We start from the raw sequence: 18,049 nt of genomic DNA, 5'->3' as shown, positions 1-18,049 counted from the left end.
AAAGAAAATATATAATACGCATTTATGAAAGAAAACATATTTAATCACTATGTATAAAGTAGGATTTTATACGAATATTTAATATAATACAGATGCTTTTGATGATTAACATTATATTTATATCTTAAAATAAATTGTTTGATGCTATCATATCATCTATCGTTTTACACATAATACGATCACTTTGACTACATGTATCCATATTTTGTTGTTCGGCTCCTAAAGTATCAATGGATTCCATTGCATCAATATTAATGGCAAGCTTGGAATCTAGTTCAGAAGTATCTGGGAGCATTTGTAAAGCATGCTGTAGTATCTGTTGAACCTGAAATAAAATTAATAAATTTCACAATATTATTACTGTATATGTAATAAATTTTAATTTTGACATCAATCTCTTACCTTCTCAAGGTGCTTTTGAAATCTTAATGCCGTTTCTATACGTTGTCTACGTTGTAATTCCATCATAACTCTTAATGTTTCTCTTGCCTGATGTGGTCTAAATTCATTTAAGAGATGATGAATATGTATAAATAATAAACTTAAATCTTCTACCTAAAAAATATATTAGACTTTAAGTACATTCAAACTAATAAAAAGTTAAATAAGAATGTTGATTTATTATTATCAATTTTGTAAGTGCATACTTTTTCAGCACGTCTTGGACTATCAGGACATTGCACTAATAGATCTATTAAATCTAAAAAGTTTACTAGTAAAGAATGATTAAGCTTTTTTAATTCACGTCGTCGATCAAAGTGTTGAGGATATAATCTTTTGATCCCTTGAGCTTCTAAGGGTCTGATGATACTATCATCGGCGTTAAATACATTGCCAAACATTGAATAAGTATCATGAATTGGAGGTGGAGGCTTGGGTGCTCTTCCACGACGAACATTTTCATCTGTATATAAGTTGATATATTGCAATGGTGGTAAGGGCAATGAACTAACTTGCATTGCCTCTGGTGCTGCCATTTTATAATAATATCAATACCATAGATTTTTACAAAGAGTAATATTTTTATAATGTAGTATTCTTATCTGAAACAACGTAACGATGAGGTTAGAATAACGTATCGCTTTAATTTATCTTGCATACCTTTCTATCTGGAACATACTTGTTTGTTTTGTAACAGAATATAATTCTTTGGCTTATTTATAAATATATATGTATATATATATATATATATATGCATATATACGTATATATATATATATATACATATAATATATATATATATATATATATATATATACTTTTATTAACTAACAGCTCTATTCTCTATTTGATAATTTTCTTGTCGTTCGACAAAACACAACGAGATGAACGTATCGGTATTTGAGTTTACAAAAAAGATCAACAGATATTCCTCTTTATAAAGTCATTATTTTATATTAAAGTATAAACATTGGACAAATTAAATCTCAAATAGATAATATTAATATTCAACTAATATTCGATAATGTAGTTTTATTAAAGCTTGGATTTATTTAAATTGATAAAAGATTGCAATTTAAATTTAATATTGACTATAGTTGTATGCCATTTCCTTCTATATCACGAACGTTCCTCGATGTTCGGGTGGTCTCGGATTGACAGATTATAACAGTGTGCATGCGTTCGTCCACGTGAACTCTTTGTTGCGTCTGGTGTACGTTTGTGTGTGTCCATACCGGTCATGTTTTGACAGCTGCCAAAATAGTGCAAAATAGATGCAATAAAAAACATCAATAGCAGATAAGTATGTACTACTATATGTTAACGTCTCAGTTATTATTTACAAAAACAGTTGTATTATGTTGAATTTGAATAGTTAAATCTAATGTCAGTTATAAAAGCGTTGCAACGGTGTAAAATTCGCTACTATCATTTCCCTTTGTGTATAGCAAAGAATACGTCTATATTTATAATATAAAAATCTTCGCTATTCTTTATATAAAAAGTACATAATAATGTTTTAAAAGGGAAAAAAATTACGAAATATTTTCGAATCATCGTTTTTACATTTGCGAAGGAACTTTGTTATTTTATAAAGAATTTATTACTTTGAATTTGGGTAGATGTCATTTTATTTCAAAAGAATTTATTCAAATTTGTCTCTAAATATTTAAAATTAGTATCATGTGTAGTCCGACTGCTAGGAAGAATAAATGTTATATGAAGGTATTGAGAAAGTTATTAAAAAGTATAACTTTTATTTGAACAAAAGTTTATTCATCTGGATTATAGATATAGAACGTGGTAACAATGATATATAGTGGTAAAAACTAAGTAATCATAGTCTTATATTTTTAGGATTAGAAGAGCCGCCGTTACACCTGTATTTTTCAACACATAACTTGTCAGACAAGATCTATTTGCAGAAGAGTTAAAGCACAAAAGTCTTGTCATGATTAAATTTTTATTTTCTTAATGATTATTGCACTCCTAAACGATGCAGGCTGTAAAATCCTCTTATAAGCTGCATTTCACAAAGTGTATGAAAACAGTTCTTTTCTCTTATATGTTTCCTTGTCAATAAACATTTCCAATTGAGTTAATTATTTATTAGAATGATTTATTTATTAGAATTTTTATTGAAATAAAAATCTCTTTTTGACAAGGTCTGTCGAGAATGGCAGGGAAAGATGCAAAGGTGGAATCAAAATCAACAGACGTGGTAAGACAAGGATTTATGGTTAAACGTTCTCAAAACAAGAAACGTTTCACTCCTGTTAACTACAAGCAACGTTGGTTTGTACTCACACGTCGTCATCTCGTGTACTATGATAGCGATAGTGAGGTAAAGTACAAAATAATATTCTATTACGAAGGATCGCAGTTGTTTGCATTGGCTAGCTTAAAAATCGCATAAATATATAAGCTTTTCAATGGGCTTTGTTAATTCTTTTCTAATTTTCTATTTCTGCGGTTATAAATAAATTAATTGTGCCATATGAAAAATGAATGATTAGATTGAATATTCATATATTATTTTGTCCATAATAATGAGAATAATTAACAATCAAATGGTAAACGAATTATTATTTCTTTTCTATGTGTTTTAACTAAGTAGAAACTTAGACATAATAGATATCATTAGAAAGAAATGTCGGTTCTGATTAATTTCTGATTAGTTCGAAGCAGACAATGAAATGTAATGCTATAGTCATCTATGAACCATTAATCTATCATTTATCAGATACATTATTATCAATTCAAGAATTTGAGGAGGAAATATTTATGCAATATGTTTATTACGCGATCTTTTGTTCACTTCTGTTAATTCTGTAATTTTTTTATTTAATGAGCGTGCAATACTAAAGAATCGAATTATTTCTTGTTGCAGCGGCGCAAAGAACGAGGTCGTATTGCGATTGAAACAGTCCATGTGGTAGAAACAGCAAATCTTGGTAATAATCCTGGATGTGGGAGTGGGAATACAAAAATAGATACAACTGGTAATGACTTAGGTAGTAGCGGAGGTAACGTACCACCAGGACTACCATTCCAGATAGGATATCGAGAAGCCGGACAAGAGTACACTCTTTATCTTCTTGCTGCAAGGGAGCAAGATCGATCTGAATGGATACGTGCTATCCGTGCTGGTAAATATCCATTTCTCACTTATATACATAGATTGTATTATATTATATTATGGATCTAAGAGACTAATAAGGAAATAATAATCAAATTAACTATTATTCATGTTGTTTTGTTTTAGTTTGCTGTGAAAATCCAGGTTTAAGCGATCGTTATCACTTGGGCTTGTGGAGTGGAAAACGTTGGTCCTGTTGCCGTTTATTAACGCGATCTGCCGAAGGTTGCGATACATGCAGTTCTTGGTCTATGAATGTGACAAACGCTCCAACGTGTCCGCTCCGAACAATAACTTCTGCCACGGGAAATGTTACTGCCTCGATTGTCAATTCATCGGCGGATTCTACAATTCAAATGGCAAACGCTGAAACGAACAACAATCCGATCATTCAACCTCAGGCGTGTTCTACATTTGGTACGTAAATATATAGATTTTAATCGATCTTTTACTTATGCTTAGTCAAATTGTTTCTTTTAAACGAGACAGTTATCTCTTATCTATTTAGTTCAGAAGAAACGAAAATTGTCTGGTCCTTCAATTTAAACAAACAATGTATATAATACATACAGTTTATTGCAATGTAGCATGATGTTCATAATAGCACTGTCACTGTGTTTCTTTTATTTCTTTTGAGTAGATTGCAAGTAATTAAATTTACATCATATGTATTATATCTCTTTGAGATAAAAGGTGCAAGTCTCGTTTATAAAATGGATTACATTTACTGTAATATCTTAGAAAGTCATCGAATTATAGAATCTTTGGTGTCCAAGCCAATATATTTTCTTTTGCATTTAGATCATTTTTATCAAAGACATTTTCTATACGTTCAACTTGTCGCGGAATATACGTGTGCAGACATATGCATATTCAATGATAATAGAGTGTAATGAGAAAAATTAATGAAGCGAATTATCCGGGAAGAAGTTGAAAATATATTTAAAGGATAAACGAGCTCATCGAAGAGGCGAGCGCGCGTATTCTCCCAATATTCTTGTCGCGATTCGCAAAATGTTTGGCAAAGGTGGCTCCTATAAAGGTGAAAGTATGGCAGAAAAGGAGGGGATCCTCGATCGCTCGTTATATGTACTTTCGAATCATTCGCGAGTATTAGTTGCGAGTACGTAACCGGAGCGTGTGCTTTCGTCTTTCTCGCTGTGTATCGGTTTCAATATATTTATTGAATATATTTAAGTTGTTAAAAAAACAAAACAAAAAAAAATGCTCGTTTATCGGGCATTTGGTTGGTGAAAAGTACGCTTTAAATACCAGTGATCAGTATTCACGGGTATGATGGTGATAAGTGTTCTGAAACATGTCGCGAACGCTGCCACCAACGCTGTTCACTCGGCTGCCGTTAATGCCATTGGACATAGTCTCACCAATGCTGGTACGTCGAATTTATATAAGCAGATTTGCGAGATTTTTAGATTTTTCGCTGATTTTTGCTAAATCGATAATCGCTCGGATGCTCAATAAGGTCAGCGCTTCATAAAATCGATTGGCGATTAGTGCAGGACATTGCGGGAGAAATCCGTTGAAAAATATATATGTATCTTAAGATGTATGTCTCTCTCTTTTGCTCTGTATGTGTGTGTGTGTGTGTGTGTGTGTGTGTGTGCGTGCGTGCGTGCGTATATATGCGCGCGCGCGTGTGCGTAACACACACCTATCATTCCGATCGAACTTTCGCTTTTACGCTTTCTATTTGATCTAAAATCTAGAAATCTAAAATAGAAAATTATATCGTTATGATAAAAAAAAAATGCATGAGCACACAAATATTCACATTTCTTTTTTATATTCTTCTTGTATCTGTCTTGTATTTACAGTTAGATTAACAGAAAATTACTTTCAATTTTTATTGTATAATTAATTCTAACAATGAAAATTAAAAGATCAATTTTTATATTGATTCCGTTAATATCCGTGCCTTATTCTTTTTTTTTTTTTTTTTTTTTCACACTTTGCATACTCCTTGAACGTGGAAGTATTATACACGGTAGATTTTCTTTTTTTCTTTTTTTCTTTTTTCCTCGTAATGCCTTTTAAAACGGACATTAAAATTTTTTCAGCATAACGAAATAGACAATGCCGACGAGCAATTGAATTTGTTTCATTCTTATATTCCTATACGAATTAAAAGTACCAAATATTATATTTGGAAGTACTCGTGACAGTCGAATTTATAAGATGTTTCCTGTGAGGGCGTAGCAATAGTACGGGTGCATCGAACGCGATCGGTAGCTGGCGCCGCCCTCATAATTAGTGCAAAAGACTGGAACGTTCAGAATTTTTAAGACGATCATAAACGGACGATTATGGTCGGTTACGTTGTCAAACGAACCACGTGCCGTTTCACTTTTATTTCCCACATCTCTTTGTATAATAAAATCGTATCGCGATATCTTATTTACTTTTTTTGCGACTAAAATATATACAGCATTAAAAAAATTTCGTTATATATACACAATAATTCTTTATCTTAGAAAAAGAAAAAAAAAGAAAAAAAAAAAAAAAAAAAAGAAAAAGAAATATGAGAGTTACCATCCATTCCTTTGGCTCTTCTTACGTTTTCAATTTCTTATGAAATGTTATTTTTTCTTTTTTTCACATCACTCATTCAAAGTGTTTGCCATTGATTGGAATTTTTCCAGTTCAATGACTCTCATACATTAGATTATCAGGTAAATTTAATAATTTTAATATTATACAAAATTTGTTTTAGCCTGCTTTCTTCTATTAGCTCTAAGACAATATTGCCCTTTAGCGTGTAAATGTGTCTTTAATATAATAATTGGATGCCTTTTAATGTATTGTAGTTACATAGAATATTGAGTATAATTTTTTTTTTTTGGACTATGCCTATGATTTTATTAGAATAGATCTCTATTATATAATTCTTTTTTTTTTTTTTTTTTTTATGATAATTCGATTCTCTATTTTTTCTTATTCTTTTATTTTTATTTTTTATTATTATTATTATTATTATTATTATTATTATTTTTTTTTTTTTTTTTTTTTTTTTTTTAATCTAGAAACACGGCCTAAATAGCATAAAATGGATTATTTTGCGTGCATAAATATTGATCACAATAGACAAACAATGAAACAAATTATATTCAGTTCATATTCAAACTTCCTTACACAGTGCGAACTATTTTAATATATATTTTCCGCGCATATATTATTATGTTATTAGTATCAATAACTGAGTACAGATAATTGCATGTATTTTAAAATTCTCATGCATGCTGCAAACTTAGATCAAGAAAATTGCAAAAAACATGAAATTCGGAAATGAACAAAGGAACACATATACACTCCAAACAACAAATGATGAATATTAAGATGCCAACTTCAACAGAAACGTTCCATTCGGCAGGATAAATTGTGCATAATGATCAAAGAATCGGTACTGGTATGTATAAAATCTATAAATGTAATTATTTCATCAATTTTGGATTATTTTGTGTTAGCAGCAATGATTCAGAGTTTACCATGATTTTTATCGAATGAACCACTTAAAATAGACAAAATATCTAGAATTTAAAGATATTAAGCCATATCGTAACTTTTAAGTAGGCTTTCCAATAAGGTATTCCATGCTTTGTAGGGCTTCAATAATTCTGATCACAGTACTTGCATATTTGATCAGTGGTCATGTATTGAATATGCTTTTACTTGGCTGATGACTTCATCTAAATATGGATAATTTTATTTAAATATGTTATTCAGAAATAACTTTCTTGCAACAATAATGGTTCCTTTACTTGAAAGCATGTATTAATTATAAATTATTATTCTTGTTACAGGTACTCCTTCAACTCCAATAATGCCGGGTGGAACTCCTGGTACTCCATCTTCTAAAAATAAAGTACGTTGTTAATTTGTTTTTAATTCGTTTGCAACGAGTAGTAAAACAATAAATATGCTTTCAGGACAAAGTAGTTACAAGGGCCAAGGTTGTGGTGGCTTTGTATCCTTTTCGTGCAATAGAAGCTGGAGATCTTTCTCTTGAAAAGGTAATAGTAATTTATTTAATACTGATAGATACAAATATTTTAAACGATACCCATGTATTACATTAGTTCATTAATTTCATAGGGTGCGGAATATGAGGTATTAGATGATTCCCAAGAACATTGGTGGAAGGTGAAAGATGAGCATGGGTAATTCCTTAAACGTATAACAATGAAAAAGGACATTTATATGATAAATGTAAAATATAATAAAATTTTTATTTCAGATCAATTGGTTATATACCTAGTAATTATGTGAAAGAAAAAGAACTTTTAGGATTGCAAAAATATGAGTAAGTACTTTAGCTGCCCTTTGTCGTTGATATTAAGGTAATTACGATAAGTTTTATTTTTTTACTTCTACAATGCAGATGGTATGTGGGTGATATGTCGAGACAACGAGCGGAATCTTTATTGAAACAAGAAGAAAAGGAGGGATGTTTCGTCGTTCGTAATTCCTCAACGAAAGGTCTTTATACACTTTCACTTTATACAAAAATGTAAGCATTTATTAATTTAACTTGGTTAGTCTAATTGAAATTGATTATTTCTTTATAATATGTTCGATTGTACTTTTTACAGTCCACATCCACATGTAAAGCACTATCATATAAAGCAAAGTTCACGAGGAGAATTCTACCTCTCGGAAAAGCATTGTTGCAGTTCGATTCCTGATCTTGTGAATTACCATCGACATAATAGCGGGGGACTTGCTAGTCGATTAAAGACGAGCCCTTGCGATAGACCAGTTCCACCCACCGCCGGCCTCAGTCATGGTTAATAAAATATTCATTTCTTTCGTACATTTCAAGAATGATCAAATTGATGTAAATCACGTATCGTTTTTTGATTCCAGATAAATGGGAAATAGATCCGGCAGAATTACATTTACTAGATGAACTAGGCTCCGGTCAATTTGGAGTGGTACGAAGAGGAAAATGGCGTGGTTCCATCGACGTTGCTGTGAAAATGATGAAAGAAGGAACTATGTCTGAAGATGATTTTATAGAAGAAGCAAAAGTTATGACGTAAGTATAATACTACTGTCTCGTCATCACTTAAACTCTTCTGAACTCTTATGTATTCTCATATATCGATTGATTTTCATTAGGAAACTACAGCATCAAAATCTCGTCCAATTGTACGGTGTTTGCAGTAAAGACAGACCGATATACATTGTCACAGAGTATATGCGGCATGGATCTCTTCTCAACTACCTCCGTCGTCACGAAACCACATTAGGTGCAAATGTTGGTCTTTTGCTGGATATGTGCATACAGGTGAAATTATTATATAGCACGTTTTCATGTTACATTATATATCATGTTAATAATATTCTTTGTTTTTTTTCTAGCATATTCAGAGATTACCATATGCAAAATGGAAAAATCTGATCGAATAAAAACTTTCCAAAATACTGGTTTCAGGTCTGTAAAGGAATGGCATATTTGGAGAGACATAACTATATCCACAGAGACCTTGCAGCACGCAATTGCTTAGTTGGATCTGAAAACGTAGTGAAAGTGGCTGATTTCGGTTTGGCAAGGTAATTCTTTTATATTGCACGATTAATTTTCTCTCTTTTTTTTTTTTTTTCCAATTGATGAAAGAGATTTACGATTTGATGTAATACAACAATATGCCCGTACTATTATTTATGTGACAAATGCTTTTAGATATGTCCTAGATGATCAATATACCAGTAGCGGGGGTACTAAATTTCCAATTAAATGGGCACCACCAGAAGTTTTGAACTATACTCGATTCAGTTCTAAATCGGACGTCTGGGCGTATGGGGTATTGATGTGGGAAATTTTTACCTGTGGAAAAATGCCTTATGGTCGTCTCAAGAATACCGAGGTTGTCGACAGAGTTCAACGTGGAATTATATTAGAAAGACCGAAGGCTTGCTTCAAAGAAGTTTATGAGGTTGATTATTATTATTTCTCTAGTTTAAAATGAGAGTGCTAATGAGAGAAAGAGAAAATAATTTTTATGAGACAAATCTCGTGATATTTTTAGGTAATGCGAAAGTGTTGGGCACACTGTCCGGAAGTTCGACCTTCCTTTCGTGTTCTTAAGGAACAGCTCATTAGCGTTTCTCAAGGCCTTCTCAATGATTGACTCAACCTTCTCCGGTGTATGCGCCTTTCTTCACCCTCTGGCCGATCAATACAATACATAAAATCTCCATCGTCATTGGAGCAATCGACTTCTGTTCTAGCATCCTCTAATTCATCGTGCAATTCTGCGACATTACCTTCATCACATAAAACTCGTGCACCGGCCTCTTTGCCTTCCTCGGTCAACTTCCTTCATCTATCATCGACCATATCTAGACCGGAAGAGGAAGAATCATCTTCGCAAAGCACGACTCATCACTTGGCTAGTCAACCATCCGCAAGTTCGTCTAACGTTTGCGACATTTGCAGTTCTTATGGACATCCGTGGATAGAACTTTGCAAGGCAATACGGGCTACTAAAGATAAATGAACATTTTCGTTTATTTGTAATATAATGACTACACATCGTTTTTGCTTCATAAAATGCTTAAATACAGGCTGCCCTATGTTTTTAGTCTTCACAACGAGAAAATTAGAGTAAAATTGGAAGGAAATTGAGGAAGAAGAATACAATAAATATTACACAAGAAAAAAAAAACAAAAAAAAAAAAAAAAACAAAAAAAAAAAAAAGAGGGCGTGTAAAGATGAGGTTCTAAAAAGCTTCTTTACTGAAATATCGCTATTAAGAAAAGAATTAGTTGTACGTTTGAAACATCTTATATTACACAATAAATGTTTAAGATATAAGCGAGTTGTGGCATGTGTAACCATTGATATAATAATTTTGGTATTTTTTATTTTTTTATCGTTTCAATATTGAACAATTAAGAAAGTGATATATTTTAGACTGTGTAGTAATTCACTGATCAATGTAGTTTACAATATCTAATAGAATAATGGCCTCGATATAACAACGATATTCGTCAGCATCTTTAAATCGATCTACTTTCATATTTTTCTCTGCTCGTTTATCCTATTATTATTATTATTATTATTATTATTATTATTATTATTATTATTATTATTATTATTTTTGTTTTATGTTTTATTTTTAAAGCGTTTATAAAAATTTATGATGTCCATAATGTTTGTTAATATCTTTCTCTCGATACACCATAATTTCATTAAATCTATTTGCGGATTATTACAGGTACTAAATAATTATACAGTACAAAAACGATCGTGGTTACGACCAATAAACTTAATGTAACGTCCATTCGATCGTTTAAACATTTCTTACTTTTTACATGAAATTATATTAAAATATTTTAAATAATTCTATACATGCACCAATTTCCAAGGATATAATGATATTTCCTCGAGTCATAACACATTTATTTGAAAAGAAAATGTTATTCTTTATTATATCATACCTTCTTATACACTTCGGGAGAGACTGAACGTGATATATTTAAAACGAAAGAACTACCATGGTAGTATACACTGATGGACTGAGGCAGAATGACATATTGAAGCCAACTGGAAGCCAGTGGAAAATGCTGAAACAAAATAACATTTCTAGGGGATCCTGCCAATATTCTTATAGCATGCATACACTTAATTTATATAGTATTAGCATTGTATTAAATAATAATAGAAAATAAGGAAAGACGAAGAAGAGAAATTTCTCTTTGAAAATATCTTTTAGATTAGAAAAAGAGATATTGATATTACACTTCATAATATAAATATGAATAAATAAATAAATAAATAAATAAATAAATAAATAAATATATATATATGTATATATATATATATATATATATATATATATATACACATACATACATACATATATATATATATATATATGTGTATGTATGTACGTATGTATGTATGTATGTATGTATGTATGTATAAAACGTAGACTTTGAAAGTGATAATAAAGGTGTAAGACATGTATTATTTTTTCGAAAAATCCCGCATTTATAATAATTAATATTAGCGCGCAATAATAATCAACTTTTAGAATTTCGCATCACTTTCAAAACGAAAAATTTGTATGGAGCACGTATTACTCCTGATGTCCAATGTAAGTTTGATCAATGCAATCGAATAAATTTAACTCTTTTTAGCACGATAAAATATCTGGCTATTGCGTTAATGCAATCTTTGAGAGATGTTGTGTTGTATGGCCATAACACATACTATTATTTTTTAATACTTATTGTTAGTATAAATTTATGTTAAATTGAAAATACATCGGAATATCGATAAAATGTTATGTATTAGACACAAATCGATACAGAGAGCCAAATAATAACAGGATGGATAAATTGTTTTGTACGTTTTTGTCTTTTGAGCATAAAAATAAAATAAATAGCTTTCTGTATGAATCTGTTCACGATATAAATATGAATGTATATACAACCTTTGCTTGAAGTTGAACAGGCTCAATTCCTGAATCGATGCGATGACTTCTTACCATCACGAGTGTTCCATTGATGCGACTTTGATTGCGACCTTCTACGATCCCTAGATCTAGATTGACTTCTCCTTCTACTTCTAGAAACATAAGATCGCGATCTGTGACGATCTCGCGAACGGGATCGTGATCTTTCTCTGTTTCTTGAAGAGGACTTTCGTTTAACCCTTATACGCGATCTGCTACGCCTTATCGAACGTGATCGACTTCTTCTTTCTCTGGAATGCGAATGAGACTTCTTTTTTCCGTTAGAACGCGATCGGGACCATTTTCTTGATCCTGACAGAGACCTAGATCTTCGGCAGCTTCTGGATCGAGATCTTAATCGCTTTCGATTTCGTGATTTCGATCTGCGCTTTCTACTGGACCTGTAATTGCTCGACCTTGAACGCCGTCCCTTACGGGACTTTACCGATCTTGATCTCGATGAGCGTTTTCGCGTACGTTCCGATGAACGGGATCTCGATTTCTTGCTTCTTGATTTACTTCTACTTTTAGACTTTCGTTTCCTTTGATCTCGATCGCTTTTTTTACTTAATTTTTTGTTCTTCTTTGTCGAATTATGACTTGTATCAGAGCTCGTAGATTCAGAATTACTAGATTCAGAATTAACTGATGCTGAAGGAGTACCGGCTTTTATCACATCCGCAGAGGCATTTACTTCTCGTGGACTTTGTCCGTCACTCGACAAACTTTCAGATGCTGCTCTTTGAATATTTACCGTTTCTTTCTCATCAACTAAAGTGTGATGTTATGGAGTTATACTTGATAATGCAATAATCTCTTTTAGTTATATTATTTTCAATACATACCTGTATCTCTGCAGCTAGTATTACCAATATGATTATCCTGTTGTACATTGTATTGATCTTCGTTTTCCTCTTCTGCCGCAAGACGTGCTTCTATCTCCTTCTCTGTCTTTTTGAATGCCTGCTGCCGACGTCTCAAAGTTTCCTGTAAAACGATTAATATAAACTATAGACCGTTGTTTTTCCCACTGCTTTTCCTTCCTTTTCTTTTATTTTCTATTACCGAAACCTTTACGATTTAAAATGCATATTAAATACCATCAGTTCTTCATCACTATCATTGTTTTGAAGTTGTTCTTGCTCATTCTGTTCTTCCTCGGATTCGCTATTACTGTCGCCATAGATGCCCAGACCTATGACACACAAATATTTAGTTAAATCCATTTTAAAATTCTCACATTGATCCTTAAACGTGAAAGAACATACGTTGAACCAATAAATTTGCTCCTGCTATTTCATTATAAAATGTCCTGAGAGACATCTTCATTTTGCAATCTGTCAGTAAATATTGAAAGTGCAACATTGCACAAACAGTAACTTTTTCAAGCGACTGTTTCTACAACCATCCTTAGGGAAACACAGCACGTGGAAGATCATAAATATATATATAACTTACCAAGTTTTCGAGTGATCTGAGCAAGAGGGGCCGTGTTGTTGAAGGATGCGACTGAGTGCTCTCCTGCAGGGGCTTACAATACACACGCATTTAGTAATCAATCGCTAAGAGTTACTTTGCGGATACCACCCCCCCCCCCCACCCAACCAACCCCACAAGAAAGACATATTGTAAATAAACGCTGCTCAGCGTTTTGTAAGGAGAGAGACAACTCTATTCCTCACATAGCTGAAAAAGCTTTTTTATTCTTATTATCTCATTAAACTATCAAAATTGAGATTTTTCATAAGTTTAGATTAATAAGATATTATTTTACAATATCTTAAATTTACAGGTATCAACTAATAAGGATGTAATATACCTATACATAAGCGTGCACGCGCACGCTCTTATATTGCACTTTAATAATAATAAAAATTATTAAAATCTCTATTAATTACAGCATGTTATTAGATTTAAGATCAATATTATATAAGATGGTCGATATTTTGAATAAAGTTCGAATAAAAATATTTACGTTAAGTTCCATGAAATAAGCATAATTAAAGCATTCTTTTGCAATTAATACTTCATTGAGAATGATTTGTCAGTGTCATTTAATCATATATATGTATGTGTGTATATATATATATATACACACACACATATATTATAACATGTAACATGCTGTAATTTAGTAAATCGTATTGATGAATCATTATTAATAATAGAAGAATAAAAAAAATGCATTTTTCATAAGAGTAAATGTGACAGTGACAGTACTTATGTACGAAACATGAAATTCATGAACTTCCAAGCTAATATGTCAAACGTATTGTACGACCCCAACTGTTCAATTCTCGTGTGAAAGTAATCGTACGAAATTAATCGTGCGCTGCTTATCGCGCATATACAAACATATTTTGATACATCTTTTCATACGTCTTTATGTACCCTCCATTAGTTTTACGGAAGAAGCGTACAACTAAACTCTTATCTTTGATACATAATAATATATCATCAGATAGAGTTTTATTTTTATTATTATTTTTCTATTACGAACTTCTCTACACTTCATCGATCACATATTCGACCAGCATAATATGTTTATGTCAGGACGTGTTGGAACACGACAAAATAATATATACTATAGTATAAGCATATTTTATAACACACTGCTTCTCAAAACTCCGTGATTTTTTTCTGAATTTAATGAAAAAATTGTACGTATGGCATTCTGTTAACGTATAATGTTTAACCTAACCTATACAATCACAATAAACTAATATAGAAGTAACACACTGGAATACTCCTGGAAGAGAAAATCAGATGTCCTGCAACTGTCAAATAATTAAGCCTATGGATTAAAAAATCTTTGTTTAATGTTGTAAATATTGCATTATACAATGGGGCCGATAATGCTCTCCATGACATGGCACAAAATTCATGTAAATTAAGTATTATATATTGACGAGGAAAAATATGAAGTTTCGTTATGTTAGTGTTATCATGTGTATCTGGAGTACCTTTGGCACGTGCGCGATTCCAAACCTCTCTGCATACTACCCCAATTTCTTCATTTGTTACTTCCAAAAGAATTTCTGTTAGAGATCTTCGAACTTTCAACATCTATGGCACAAAATTAGCTGTAAATTTGTATATGACTCATAGTACGTTCAAAAAGAAAAAAGGTGACGTTCAATTATTTACCACATCCTGCAAAATTTCCTCTTGCGATCGTTTGATAGTAACAGGCACACTACCAGAAATAGGCGTTGGACTATTATCAGCGGCTATACTTGGCTCAGGTGAATCAGCATCTCGAAAACGCGACTTTCTTGGACGAAGAATAACATCTGGCGTACGTTCGTAATTCTTTTTGTTAATATTTTGTTCGGTCGAACTTGTCTCGAATTCTTGATCTCCTTCTTTTTCCGAATCTGAATCCTAGAATAAGAATATCAACTTTTAATTATACATTTATATAAGAATTTTATTACTTTATCGTATACTTACAAATTTACTTTTCGAAGGATTAAGAACTAAACGGGCCTCATCCTCAGCTTTTTTACGAGCTTCTATTTCCTGTTTTCTCAATATTTCTTGTCTCTCTCGTTCTACTGCTTTTTGCTTTTCCCTTTCCATTTTTTCTAATCCTTCTCTGATCCATGCAGGCAATTGACGACGTTTTGCTGCATCTATGAAGTGATTATATTTATCGGAATCACGCTTTTTATTATATCTTAAAAATTATTTTGAAAATTCCTCTATATTTACCAATAGTAGTGGTTGTATCTTCTTCTGGTGTTTTTTCCCTATTGTTTCTACATCTTACTGCATCAATAGGTCTCATATGTGGTATTCGATTTGTATGCCTAATACCCTTCATATAAAGTAACGGCTGAGAAGGCACTGCAGTTGAAGATTCGCCAGACCAGAAATTACTGACCTAAGATTACATATGTTTTATAGGTATTATATGGTAGTAAAGTTTAAAAAAATTCTTTTATTATTATTATTATTATTATTATTATTATTATTATTATTATTATTATTTTTCTTTTCCATCAAGATATACTAACTTGTTGATTATAAGGTTGTGCAGACGGAGGTGCAGAATTATAAGAATACAATGACGGCGTTACTGGAGGTGGTACATTAAATTCTGTAGTCGATATCGTTGGGCCAGGTGGAATGATGGGTAATGTAGGTACTCCTACTGGTTTTCCATCAGGACCTATAGTAACTCCAGGAGGTGGAACACCGGTCCACTCCCAAGTTCCAGTACTAGAGTTAGAAGTATTCCAATGTCCCCATTGACTCCATTGAGCCCAAGCATCTAATCACGTTAAGTTTTTTCATATATATATATATATATACATATATATATATACATATGTATATGTACATGCATCGTTAAATTACCAGAACCACTAATTGTGGGAGCTGGTGGTGCTGGTGGGATATCGTCTTCTTTGGTATCCATATCCATAGGTGCTTCTCCGCTACTATCATTCCCTGGACAAAGGGAATCGATTGATGGCGGTGGTGGAGCAGGTGGAACAACCGTTTCTTTCATTTTTATCCATTGTTGAGCTAATGCAGCCCAATCAACTGCGGTAACATATAATTCATTATTTCACTATTGCCATTGATTAGAAAAGTAAGTAAAACTCAAAATTGAATATAACAGATTTAACATAATGGTACCATATATTAGAGAAAATAAAATAAACAATATTATTCTTGATCTTATAAAATATTCGAGATTAGAGATAATATGGTGACAGAACGAATAATTCATATCTATCCACAAATTTAATATCAAAACTGCACTTTTGATTCAATGTATGATAATTAGGAATGCAAATTTCATTTGTTAGCCTACCTTGATCATTACTCATATTTTGATATGCTGAAGGATTTAACGCCCATTGTGTTGGATAATCTTTCCCTTCAAACATGTCGCCACTCATTTTCATCCGTAATATTTAACAATTTTATCTATTTTGGTTAAATAGCATTCCACTAATCGTTGCAAAAAAATCCAACATTGGATTATTGCTACATACGTATAAACTACATGCGTATATCCTACATACGCGAGTGCGCGCGCGCGCGCGCATTGCTCCTATGTAGACATTCTTATTACATCACGATTGCGTGAAAATTGATTTTAATTTTTCAAGTGTTTTACTCTATTGACCGAATATCTAAATTATTCGGAACACTAAAGGATTGTAGCACAAAGTACATTCCATGCGCGAAAGTTATTGTTGATGATTCCAAAGGAACGAATATATTTGATAGAGCGGTAACAAATTATTGTCTACTATTGATAACGGCGTAAAAAAAATTTACGTATAATTTTATTGAATTGTTCAAAAATTACGTATGGCTTTTTTCAAAATTATTATAAGTATTTCAACGACTAATATATATTCTGTTATAATACAGCCATAAGGCGTCCCGAACACTGTTGCCAACTTGCCAAATTTTTATTACATCTTCTGATTCGTTCAGGGTTATTCTAGTAAAAATGCTTTTTATTTTTTACGAATTTTTAAATAATGAATATTCATGTTTGAAATGAAACTACATAATTAAGTAATACAGGAGAAATGTATGAAATCAATGATACCATGGAAATTTTTACCAAAGATAGCGTTACGATTTGTCCATTTCTAACATTGTATTGGATAAATTTAAATCACGTGATACACATATAGACCAATCAGGATAATTTTACAAAACGAAACCTTTTACGTTTAAATTATAGATTTTGAACAATTAAGTTTTATTATCAATGTTTTGTACTTGAAATATTTTTTACTTTATTCCATTATATAGTCACTTTGATGGATATTAACTTATATGTTTCTTCTAAGAGGTTATATATCTTCCCTCGATTCTTTTTCTGATTGACAACAAATTAGACCCAATTATTTATTGATATAATTTTTCACTATAATTTTATTTACTTTTTCACAAATACAAGAACGACAAAAATTTAAACGATCCATTTGTTCGTTTTAGTTCTAATGACCAAAC

The 18,049-nt window shown here is 31.7% G+C and overlaps 3 protein-coding genes across 14 annotated transcripts; 1 reads left to right on the top strand and 2 right to left on the bottom strand.

Moving 5' to 3' along the window:
- Positions 1 to 21: 21 nt before the first annotated feature.
- On the bottom strand, positions 22 to 1,613 carry LOC124951905 (mediator of RNA polymerase II transcription subunit 7). Of its 2 annotated transcripts, none has more exons than XM_047500992.1 (4): positions 1,102 to 1,613; positions 648 to 1,043; positions 403 to 555; positions 22 to 325 (listed from the first exon to the last, which is right to left on the bottom strand). In XM_047500992.1, the coding sequence occupies exons 2-4, from the start codon at positions 975 to 977 to the stop codon at positions 125 to 127; spliced, it is 684 nt and encodes a 227-aa protein (XP_047356948.1). In that variant the 5' UTR covers positions 978 to 1,043; positions 1,102 to 1,613; the 3' UTR covers positions 22 to 124. The 2 variants fall into 2 exon arrangements, with proteins under 2 accessions (XP_047356948.1, XP_047356949.1); XM_047500993.1 differs by having other exon boundaries at positions 1,121 to 1,613.
- Positions 1,381 to 10,950, top strand: LOC124951891 (tyrosine-protein kinase Btk29A). 9 transcript variants are annotated; one of them, XM_047500925.1, is made up of 17 exons: positions 1,570 to 1,744; positions 2,299 to 2,480; positions 2,607 to 2,785; positions 3,332 to 3,590; positions 3,707 to 3,997; positions 7,399 to 7,460; positions 7,525 to 7,608; positions 7,691 to 7,755; positions 7,833 to 7,898; positions 7,977 to 8,105; positions 8,188 to 8,381; positions 8,462 to 8,633; positions 8,717 to 8,885; positions 9,033 to 9,151; positions 9,282 to 9,534; positions 9,628 to 9,745; positions 9,830 to 10,950. In XM_047500925.1, the coding sequence occupies exons 2-16, from the start codon at positions 2,438 to 2,440 to the stop codon at positions 9,727 to 9,729; spliced, it is 2,187 nt and encodes a 728-aa protein (XP_047356881.1). In that variant the 5' UTR covers positions 1,570 to 1,744; positions 2,299 to 2,437; the 3' UTR covers positions 9,730 to 9,745; positions 9,830 to 10,950. The 9 variants fall into 9 exon arrangements, with proteins under 9 accessions (XP_047356885.1, XP_047356881.1, XP_047356880.1 ...); XM_047500928.1 differs by having other exon boundaries at positions 1,571 to 1,744; positions 3,332 to 3,395; positions 3,456 to 3,590; positions 9,628 to 10,950; XM_047500924.1 differs by having other exon boundaries at positions 9,628 to 10,950.
- LOC124951889 (arginine/serine-rich protein PNISR) lies at positions 6,589 to 17,453 on the bottom strand. Of its 3 annotated transcripts, none has more exons than XM_047500921.1 (12): positions 16,887 to 17,453; positions 16,424 to 16,612; positions 16,081 to 16,337; positions 15,776 to 15,947; positions 15,515 to 15,696; positions 15,209 to 15,445; positions 15,025 to 15,127; positions 13,520 to 13,591; positions 13,162 to 13,256; positions 12,907 to 13,048; positions 12,041 to 12,832; positions 6,589 to 11,168 (listed from the first exon to the last, which is right to left on the bottom strand). In XM_047500921.1, the coding sequence occupies exons 1-11, from the start codon at positions 16,978 to 16,980 to the stop codon at positions 12,063 to 12,065; spliced, it is 2,313 nt and encodes a 770-aa protein (XP_047356877.1). In that variant the 5' UTR covers positions 16,981 to 17,453; the 3' UTR covers positions 6,589 to 11,168; positions 12,041 to 12,062. The 3 variants fall into 3 exon arrangements, with proteins under 3 accessions (XP_047356877.1, XP_047356878.1, XP_047356879.1); XM_047500922.1 differs by having other exon boundaries at positions 13,520 to 13,582; XM_047500923.1 differs by lacking the exon at positions 13,520 to 13,591.
- Between the last annotated feature and the right edge of the window lie 596 nt (positions 17,454 to 18,049).

This window comes from Vespa velutina, chromosome 9, assembly GCF_912470025.1.
Source record: "Vespa velutina chromosome 9, iVesVel2.1, whole genome shotgun sequence".
NCBI classification, from domain to species: Eukaryota; Metazoa; Arthropoda; class Insecta; order Hymenoptera; family Vespidae; genus Vespa; species Vespa velutina.
The sequence above is the reverse complement of the archived record's forward strand: the minus strand, read 5'-3'. Positions and strand labels throughout refer to the sequence as shown.

Coding starts and splice junctions, on each gene's coding strand:
- LOC124951905 (XM_047500992.1), bottom strand. CDS start 977: ATGGCAGCACCAGAGGCAATGCAAGTTAGTTCATTGCCCTTACCACCA. Junction 556..647: donor GTCCAAGACGTGCTGAAAAA/GTATGCACTTAC, acceptor TATATTTTTTAG/GTAGAAGATTTAAGTTTATT. Junction 326..402: donor TTCAAAAGCACCTTGAGAAG/GTAAGAGATTGA, acceptor ATTTTATTTCAG/GTTCAACAGATACTACAGCA.
- LOC124951891 (XM_047500925.1), top strand. CDS start 2,438: ATGCAGGCTGTAAAATCCTCTTATAAGCTGCATTTCACAAAGT. Junction 2,786..3,331: donor ACTATGATAGCGATAGTGAG/GTAAAGTACAAA, acceptor TTCTTGTTGCAG/CGGCGCAAAGAACGAGGTCG. Junction 3,998..7,398: donor TCAGGCGTGTTCTACATTTG/GTACGTAAATAT, acceptor TTCTTGTTACAG/GTACTCCTTCAACTCCAATA.
- LOC124951889 (XM_047500921.1), bottom strand. CDS start 16,980: ATGAAAATGAGTGGCGACATGTTTGAAGGGAAAGATTATCCAACACAA. Junction 15,446..15,514: donor ATCCTTCGAAAAGTAAATTT/GTAAGTATACGA, acceptor TTCTTATTCTAG/GATTCAGATTCGGAAAAAGA. Junction 15,128..15,208: donor AGGAAATTTTGCAGGATGTG/GTAAATAATTGA, acceptor TTTGTGCCATAG/ATGTTGAAAGTTCGAAGATC.